The sequence below is a fragment of the Notothenia rossii genome (genome assembly GCF_949606895.1).
Source record: "Notothenia rossii genome assembly, contig: scaffold_588, whole genome shotgun sequence".
Lineage (NCBI taxonomy): Eukaryota > Metazoa > Chordata > Actinopteri > Perciformes > Nototheniidae > Notothenia > Notothenia rossii.
In genome coordinates, this window is record NW_027640064.1 from 1 (window position 1) to 10,163 (window position 10,163).

Sequence of the window (10,163 nt, forward strand, 5' to 3'; positions counted from 1 at the left end):
AGGGGAATTACGGTATAATTGTGGATTAATTGGTAAAGAGGACTTGCCCGTTGCGAGTTGGAAACCAATTTTTTAAAACAATTATCGGTTGAACAGAAGCACAGAGCTCAAACAGTCTGAATTACTCATCCTCTATTGATTCCTTACTCGTTTTGTTTTTTTCTCTAATAATATGATTTCATGTGACTCACAAAGCCTTTGAAGAAATCCTGCTGACTTGTTATAAGTGAGAGACGGTCTTTTCATAGCTCATATGGTGCAGGGGGAATTAGGTGCATGGAGTTTTAGGTGCAGTCAAATGTTCACTTACCTTTTTAGATCTATTGGTTTTCCTCAGGTCATAAATGAAATAGCTGGGTCTTTAAGGTATAAACATTTTCACTCTGTATCATTTGACTTGTCAAAACAATAAAATCACAGCTGTTACTAATCACGTTAACAATGACTCTGCTATTTATAAGTGTCCCGGTAAACATGGACAAATACCAGGGCCCTGAAACTGAGCAGGTTAATGGAATTAGACAGTAATTTTAACTAACAGAGTTCATATTTACAATACGCAACATGCTAATATTGAGAGAAAAGGATGGATCAAGCATTTGCAATGACAAACAACTGTCAGCAAAATGTTAGCTGACTCTGTTAAACTAAAACATGTTTATTAAATGGAGATTCATTCAGCGTGTTAACATGTGTAATTAGGTTTTCGTTTAGTCTCAAAGGAGTAGTTTACATGTTTGACATGAGGTGCCACTGGTAATATTTAGGCATTAGCTTAGTCTGCAGATCATTACCCTGAATGAGCACATACCAGACGTTTTAAACAAATAGCCATTGCCCAGCACAGTATGAGTTTTTTTCCCCCAGATGCTCCAGTATTCACTGTAAGAGATACATCACATTCTCTGTGAGGCTTTATTTAATCTTTCAGGACCCAGCTGAGAAGCGCCCCCAAACAAAATGAATTCTCAGTCATAATTGTCTGGCTGTAGCCACTGTCATGCCAGCGGCATGCCGTGGAAAGATTACAATGCCAGATTTGCCTCATTAGAATGAAAAATAGCTCGGTCACTCCAACACGGGCCCTAGCCAATACAAACACAGAACTAGAAATGTAATCAAGTCTGACCTATAACAACTTATTAAACAAATACCCACTATTGAAACTCATTAACATATATTAAACTACAGAAGGATAGCTCATCTGATGTTACTATTATCTGTTTGCATAAATCTGGCTTTTAATCTACGAACTATTGGGATGATCAACTTGCCTTGGTTTGGTTTGTATCAACAAAAGAAGACCTATTTAAGAAATCTCTGGTGTGTGTCTGAGCTCCTGACGTCTGTTTCTTAATGCTTTTGGTGCCCTTCTTTTTTTGTCAGTTTCCTTAGCCTACAGCTAGATGCTGTTTCAAAGTAGACAGCCCATCAACATGAGTGACAGGTGTGGGGACGGGATTTGACCAACTGCAGGGGGTGGAACTGACAACAAGGTGAAATGTTTTGTTCTGCAGCTTTCACAAGGTAAACATGAAAAGAAAGATCATACCTGTTTATAGTCTCTTACGAACTTAAGTATTTTTAGTCAAAGTGAATTTGCAGTGATCAGTGTTTCTTTTAACAATAAGTATGACACAAAGCAAATGGGTTTTCAAAGGTCTTAAAGGGCTTGACTAATGCCTTCACTTGTAAATGGTGCCTGAGAAAAAGCCCTGCCAGCAGCAGAGAATCATAAACCATCTGAATATTTTATAGGTCAACATTGCTGACAGAAAACTTGCAGAATTGCTCTGATTTAAATGCTAAATCTCAAGAAACTGCCAACAAGTTTAAATATTGAAACAGCTCTCCATAATTCACATTTACCTTCAACACTTCAGATCGCTCCGAGCGACCCGCTCTCATCTCCCGACACCTGGGTTCCCTGTTGGGTCGACCGAAACTTGCTGGCAGTCCTGCAGAGTGACCTGATTATTAGAGAGATCATGCTCTAGCTGCACGTCACAAGCTTGATCCTCCGCCGAGTTCACACTTTACAGCAGTTGTTAATCCTCGCTGAATTGTGCATAAGCAAGATAGTGAAACCTCTCTCTGTTACAGGGGTAGCTGTACTCTGCACTCAGATCTCCTCTCATAAAATGCATACAAAGGCATATATATGTGAGGGAATAGTTTAACTACACTCGCTGTAATTTGGTGATTGAGAGCACTAAAAAAAGTGGCATAAGTGTCTTGACTGAGAAATGTTTAATTGCAACTGCTCAGCAAAATAGTTCAAGGACGTGAAATGTTGCCAAGAGCTAATGTACAAGTGCTTAGAAAATCTGTGCGTGTAATATGTTTAGTAGGAGGAATTTAGTTTAAAATATTGCAGAATTACTTTTTGATCTTTCTGTTCTTCACTCATGTGCACATAATCCACATTTCTCTTTAAGCATTTCTTATAATGTGAACTAGCTGCTCCACTGTTTGTAAGAGTATTCTACTGTAAGTTACAGCATTACAGAGGAGCATTGAATACACTCTGCTGCATTATTTTCCTCTGCTTCATCCTAAAATAAGCCCTGTTATTTGTTTTTAGAAAATGGCCTTTTAAAATATCATAGTTACCTTCTCGACAAGCGAATCAATACTTGATGAGCATTACTTTTCTGTACTGGTTTTTTCTCCTCATGCTCTAACATACCTTCAATGGAAAATATATTTGTTACCCCGCTCCGTTGCCGTCCAAGACCAACGAAGGTGGAGCTGTGAATTTACTGCAGCCGTCCGTCTTCCTTGCTTGGCACGGGCCACGCTTTGTCAGTGTTAATGTGGCGAGTGTGTAGGTGCATCCAACAGCCACCCCAGTTTATTAACATTCGTGAGTGCAAAGCAAAAAAGCATGTTCATCTGGATGAATGCAACATTTATTCAGGGCCTGGCGGTGCATGGTGAGGTGGGGTGGGCGGTGCGGGTTGGGAGACTGCCCAAAGGCACGCTGGGGGCTTCCAGAGGAGTGAACATCATTTTGTGATTTAATACCCTTCTTACATGATATAAACATAATGTTATTAGCACGCCTTGTATGCTTAAAGTTAGCGCTTTGTTGATACTAAAAGCATATGGAGATTAAACTAATTATTTATATGATTTTCTAACTTTAAATAGTTATAATAAAGTACAGTGTACTGCCTTAAATGTACAGTGTACTTATGTTTGATTCAATACTAAACAATTTACATTCAGTACTGTCAGCGGTGGAGTTTAAATACATAACTTACTCAATACTCTTTCATTTCAGAAGAAAAAACTATTTTTTAGCAATTTGTCTGACATATTTGTTGCCCAAACTTAAAGAAAGCTTTAATTACAGTGCCTAATTTGGCGCACGTCACTTGATGCTCCCATGGGGCATTGCAGGCTTCAGATATGACGTTCCAACACCACAGAACCAGCAGTATTTGTTTCTTTAAGAGTACAGATGCCTTCATACAGGAAGAACACAAACCTGACAGCCATCAGAATAAAGTGGTGACAGCTGATGTGACCAACCAGTAGTGACAGTTGCCATTTTAACACGCTGTAAAGTTAATATTACGATACACAATAAACTGCAGGAAAAACAGAGTAGGGGCATCAAAGCAGTGCGGCCTAATACTTTTGGTACATGCAGATGTAAAATTAGGTGTACTTCGAAAGTGTGCATGTCAGACACCCTCTGTCCATTTGGGCCTTTACTCCAAATTTGGTGTTGTATAATTGAATTTTGTCCGATAAACTAAATAATTAAGCGTTTTTTTAATATTGGATAAAATAAGCGAAACCTTGAACATCCACAGCAGTCAAAAATGCAAAATACACATTAGTGCAGAATTTATATAAATCCAAGAACACCGTATAAAGGGTTGAATGCTGACATTTCTGACAATGAATTGGCAAAGATGTTATACAGTATATGACACTCAAGCAACCTTGATAGTGTTCTCATAATATGGGTCCGTTTTACATTTTAAGTGAGAACACTTAAGTAAAGCTCATTTGATGCTAAATGAGAGAACAAAAAATTGGTTGACTCACAACCCAGATAAAAAAATCAATCTACCATTCATTGGGTATGGAGCAGCTCCAGATATACTTCTCTAATTACGGGATTTGACAAAATAAGTATCTTATGTTGATGAATGTTGATTGCACTTTCCCAAGCCACGGAATAAAACATTTATTTTTTATTTAGACCTAAAGTCGGGTATTGCAACCAGGCCAGCAAAGCAGGAAATGCATTACCTCAAATACAAAGCGCTTTAGCCTATGTAAAGGACCTGTTCTACATATGCGACAGCTTGACTGCACATGAGAGAGGGAATACATGAGAATGTGCCTTGCAGGCCATAACAATGGTTTAGTAATCACATCACCGAGAGAGGGACCAGGGGCCTTTCTCATTACTCTAATTTCCCCTCCTCGACTCCTCCGCTCGCATCTCCTGTGGGCGGGACTAAGACACAAGGATAGGAGTCGAGGAGGGGAGTCGAAGAGGGGAATTAGCGAAATGAGAAAGGCCCCTGGTTTTGAATCTTACTATTAGGTTGCATACTGTGCTTCCCATTGGCCCATCGATGCTCTTATTTTACTCATCAGAGTCATAGACATGAGACAAGTGAAAAAGTGAAAAAGAGTGCCCTTGTATTTTTTGGAGCTCCGCCGACTCCTGACCTATCCATTGCAGGCTTCTGAGCTCCATACATTGAATGTCGTGAAATAAGTTCAATTAGGTTCAGCAGTTTTCTTCTCCACACTCCTCCTCTACTTTGACATACACATTCAGCCTTGAATAGGATGTTGAAGACTTGAATGCCGTCTTTTGCAAGCGCTTTTACAGTCGTGTGTTTAACTTTTGAAAACCTTTTGTTGACGTTGTAGCAGTAGAATGCTGTTGTTTTCATGGTCATTGATGCAATCAAAGCTGCAATGCAGCCTATTTCCGCAGAAAAGCCTTTCCCCATTGTTTATCACCCGAACTGAATTTTTCATTCGGTGCCTTCATCTCTAAAGGATGATTTTTCTTTTCCTTTTATTGCTACAGATCTGTAAAAACAATGCAATCCATATAGAGTCTAAATTGCTGATGCTGTAACTTCATAGGACACCAACACATTCAAATAATGCTGGCTACAGTAGTCTTGATGTAATAGCCTGGTCTGTTTCACAGGAAGTTGCCACCTTCCTGTAGCTGGGGCTTGTACAGATACAAATTGTTGGACCAACTTCTGCATAGGGCTGCTCGATTATGGCAAAAATCATAATCTCGATTATTTGGGTCAACAATTGTAATTGCGATTATTAAATGCGATTATTCATTAACTTTGAAAACATCCATTTATTGGAGAAAGAACCTTTGAACAGTATGTTTTTAACAGTTGATTACCCTGAACTTTAAGTATAATTCAACTGAAAAACCAAAAATATAATAATAATAAAAAAATAATCGTTTTATTTTTATTACGTTGTTTTCGTAATTGTTGCAAGCCATAATGGTAATTGCGATTAAAATACGATTAATTGAGCAGCCCTACTTCTGCACTCTAAGGACTTAACCAAAAATGGACAGCCAGTCATTTTTAAATAATGCAAGCAGTCAGTGGTGACAGAGAGGTTATGCAAAGGAAAGCACCCCAAGTACAAGCATAGAAGCCTATTGTAAAAAAGGTATAATTGTTTAAACTGTCACACCTGTGCCAGGATAATTCCTTTTTTTGGACAACATCGTATCACACCACTTGACTTCATTGTTCAATTAATTTTTGCATCGCTTGCTTTGTTGGCAATAACCCACCCAGTAAACACACTCCTTCAAATGCTCATAGGCTGTTCTTCTGATAACCATCAGTCTTCTAAGTAAGTACGTATCAGTAAAAACGTAAGGATGAGAAAGACCAGCTTTGACTCAACTGGTGATTGAGAGGAAAAAGATTATTTGAGACACTAAGAGATTTGTCTTTTTAGAAGGCATGATGTTTTATTGGCTGTTGTTTGGATCCATATTACTGGACCAAAGTATCCATTTTGTCCTTTTGGGTGAAGAACAAAATGAGATATGTCACTAAGCACACGCACATATAGTCACTGTGCGCCTGAGGAGGATACAGGTTTCCTTATTTCAGGTTCATTTATCTATCTGCACTGGGGCCCCTGAGCTGTGTATTCTTTCCGATGGCTACGGCATGATGGTCAATCTATACAGTGATGAAACTGCTCATAACTACATGTTTTCCTCCTCGCTCATCATAGAAAATAAGATTACACTTCTAAATAAAAGATATTCCAAAGGCACAACTCTCTCTATATGTAAATTGAGCAAGAGCAAACTAAATCGTTGTCTGTTTTCTTTTGTAACCCAGTGTAATTAAAGTGCAATTGCTGAAGATTGATTAAAAGTAAGAACAAACCCAATTGGTGCAATAACTCATATTTCATGAATAAAAAAACCTTTTACAGCCAGAGAAAGAGCAGAAAAGCCTTTATGTTGTACACAATACTTTATATCAAAGAATCACATATAGAAAACACACTTCCTTCAAGAGAGTGCTCCCATTAGTTGCTTATCGTGTTAAGCCCTCGACTACTAAGGACATTCGAGCAACAGAAATACACACACCACAGCACACAGACCCTTAACTTTAAGATAAGAATGAAACACACACAATTCAAAAATATATCTTCTAATCTCACAGTAGTTTACTTTTTTTTAAATCTTTTGTACAGTTAGAAAAAATACACAGTTGACTGAATTCATTGGAGGAACTGCAAAGTCACATGTGATGCTGAGTTTTACACCATGACAGCTTTTGGGTAAAGCACTGCTCTGTCCTCGCTGCGGTGTGCTGTGTGCCGTCAAGCATCAATGCGTGTTCACTTGCCCGAAAGGTTTGGAACGTTGAGCCCTCCCAGCCTCCTGGGGGTCATGTGTGCTCACACGTCGTCACCTCGGGGAGGGGCATCTGGTCCTGCATGATCACTTGAGGAGGGGGGGGGGCAGGGCGAGTGTGGGCCACTGAGTTTTTCTGCAGCTCCACCCCGAAGGCAGGAGGAGAAGCGTTCTGCAACTGTCTCCTGTACTGCACAAAGCTGCAGGTCTTTAGGATGATGGCCAGGATGTTCTTACCCATCAGGATCCCGGATACCCTGGCGTCCCTGTACAGAATCATGTTCCCCCCGCGGATGAAGAGGGTGATGACGTTGACTGTCACCAGACTCAGGATGGGGTACAGGAGCATCTTGTGTGGCACGATGTTGATGCCCTGCATGCTGATCTCGCTCAAGGACACGCAGGGCAACACGAGCAGCAGTATGTAGCAGTAGAAGAACATCAGGCCCTCGGCCCACAATGGAAGCCCCTTCTTTTGGGGTTCCCACAGGTTTGCCTGGATGTCCAGTATGTCCAGCAAGTCCACCACAACCCAGAAGAGACGATTACGGATCTCCTCGCGCTTCTTGAAGGCGCGAACATACTCCATGTGGTCGATAGCAACTAGAACCACAAACAGCAACGGGATGCAAATTGACAGCAGCAGAGTCAACGCTTTCCTCGCAAGAGCGTCCAGGCTCTTCCTGTCCGCCTTGTAGTTTTGATACACAAAGTAGACCTTGATCTCCAGCACAAAAATGTACAGGAACCAGAGGATCATGGCGTAGCCCCGCTTAGCTGTCCGTACCTCGGCACCCACCCACACCGCTACATACCGCAGGACGATCAGGAAGCAGATGTCACCTACCATCACCATGATGCAGATGCCAATCTTTCGTGGTCCGTGGTTCTGCTCCACAAGGTAGGCATCAATCAAGGCCATGCTGCTCATGATCAGGATGGTGGACAGGCACACGTGGGGCTTGTTGGTGGGGGGTGGAGGTACCATCCTTGCTTGGGCCAGAGGAGGATTGTTGCTGAAGAGGGGGTGCAGAGGGTGATCGGTTTGTCCAGTGTGGGTGCAGATCAGATAGGGCTGCTAGACAGCGGTGTTCCCCTCCATTGCTTCTGCCTTGGCCAGAGTCCAGGATGCATTAATAGGATTCACACAGATCGCTTCAATCAATCTCCGCCTGTGCCCAAGCCACCTGCCGGGTAGACAGTACCCCTCATTTAGTAAATTATGTTCATTGGGAAATGGTCTGTAAACATACAGGATCCTTGTTGTAATAATTAATTAAATATCACAAAAATCTCAGGATGTGTGTCTACCTTACCACCCTGATAATCACTCCATCAAACACAACACAGCACAGTAGTTTAATCAACCAGTTGGATTTTCTGTTATTGAAATAGATAGAAAAAAGCTGCTGCGAAGTGTTCTCATTCCAGATTCCTCTCCGACACCCTTGTTTTCACACAAGCTTAAGCCTTCAGAGATAAAAATCCAGCTGAATACTCACTTGTGTCCCTCTTTGTACTTTATCCTAATGACTGGCAGCGAGCGATCATCCATGAGACTGCACTGGGAGATCACAAAGCCCATCTGTAATCCACAGAAGAAGAGAGGAAAAAACGCACGGGATCCTCTCCTTCTCTGACCGACGTAAATCCACCGGTCATGGATATTTTTCTCTCGTTTTCTTTTCCTTTCTCAAGCGAAGAAATCCCAATATATTGCTGTCATAATCCACTTACTGCTCAGACTGAATCGGGAGAAGGCATTTTAATGGTCTCAAAAACCGCTCTCAATTCCTAGGAATAGCAGGTTACGTGGTGTTGTGCGTAGATAGAGGGATTAAACCTCCAACTCCCCCGAATCGAGAAAGTTATTCTTAGAGTGAAAATCTCTGCATTAAGTCCTGTTTAAAAAAGAATTCCTTCTCCAGAAGTTTTTCTCTCCATCATCCAGGATCCACGGACAGGAAAATGTACCATTCTGTATCTGTGCAAGTTTGTGCTTTTCAGAAAAGAAGAGGTTTGTAGTGAAAGTAGTTTGTAGTTTGCATGTGTGTTTTCCAGCGTGTGTGTGTAGGTTTCAGCTGTCTCCACGCATCGTTGTCGCTGTAAAATGTTGCCCCCCTGGCGAGATCCTGGCTGCTGCGCTGTTTTCAGTCTCCTGCTCAAGCAGCTTTTGCCAGGGACTCCCGGATCAACAGCACTATTGGATTCCCCCGTCTCCACTCGTGCATGTTCTGCCAGCACCACCAGCGCTATACTCCAACAGTCAAATGCTCCTCTGTTGCGTTTCAGACACACTCCCGGGATAAGCTCTCTCACAGCCTCGCTCCTCTCCCTTCTCCCTCTTCTGCTCAAGTAAAGGCACTTGCTGTGTGGAGGTGACGCTCAGCAGACCACAGCTGCAGAGCGAGGGAGAGAGGAAAGAGGTGGAGAGAGAGACAGAACACTTTTCCAGGGGGTGGAGGAAGGCGGCGGCGGGGGGGGGTTGGGAGGAAAAACGAGCCAGCCTTTTGCAGCTTAGCTGAATGCACAACTTCTCTCTCACCCTGTGTTTTTTTTTCTTCCCTTCTCACATCCCTGTCTTCTCTTCACATTGTGTCTTGCACTGATATCCTATTTTCTCGGGCTGTTTCTTTTTTGGCTCCCAAAAAAGAGCCCTGGTTTCCTTCACCTTTTAGGATCCCATTAAGGTTCTGTGCATTTTTTTTTCTTCATCTGAGGTGCAGAGATGTAAAATGGTCCAAAGAGGCAACAAAAAAAGGGGGGGTGGAGGAAGAGGAGATGCTCTTCAGTATGGGATGTTAAAAAGCCAGCTTCCCAGCAGGCTGTATGTCTGCAGTCTGTGGAGAAATGGGGGAGAAGGGGAAGGGAGGGAGAGGGGGGTGAGGAGTGCAGTGGCTCCTCCTGACAGAGCCTTTCTATTGATCTCCGGACATAGCGGTGAATCAGGAGCCTGAGATGGGGCCAGAGCCCAAAAGAGATGTGGGGTAAAGGGATGTACGGGGATATCAGACTTTTTTTATTTAAATCAACAAAATTATCTGGATGAGTGACATGATACGAGAAGAAAAAGAACAGGAGATGTGCGTGGTGGGACTAAATGTCAGGGGAACATTTTAATCCTCTGAGATGTAATAATGCCTGGGCTGGGAGATAATATGAAATAAAGGTGGAGAAAGGTTGGTGTGTTTTTCTCTGCCATATAGAGTATGCTAACACCACTAGCTCTGTTTATCCAGCTGGGCCAATTAGG

General features: G+C 42.1%; 1 protein-coding gene across 1 annotated transcript; it reads right to left on the bottom strand.

The window, feature by feature from the left end:
• Nucleotides 1-6,485: 6,485 nt before the first annotated feature.
• LOC307027128 (transmembrane protein 121-like) lies at nt 6,486-9,320 on the bottom strand. Its single transcript, XM_079695319.1, has 2 exons — nt 8,413-9,320; nt 6,486-8,097 (listed from the first exon to the last, which is right to left on the bottom strand). Exon 2 carries the CDS (start codon nt 7,896-7,898, stop codon nt 6,945-6,947), a length of 954 nt encoding a protein of 317 aa, XP_079551445.1. The 5' UTR covers nt 7,899-8,097; nt 8,413-9,320; the 3' UTR covers nt 6,486-6,944.
• Between the last annotated feature and the right edge of the window lie 843 nt (nt 9,321-10,163).

Excerpts from the sequence above, each read along its gene's own strand:
- LOC307027128 (XM_079695319.1), bottom strand. The coding sequence starts at position 7,898 with ATGGTACCTCCACCCCCCACCAACAAGCCCCACGTGTGCCTGTCCACC.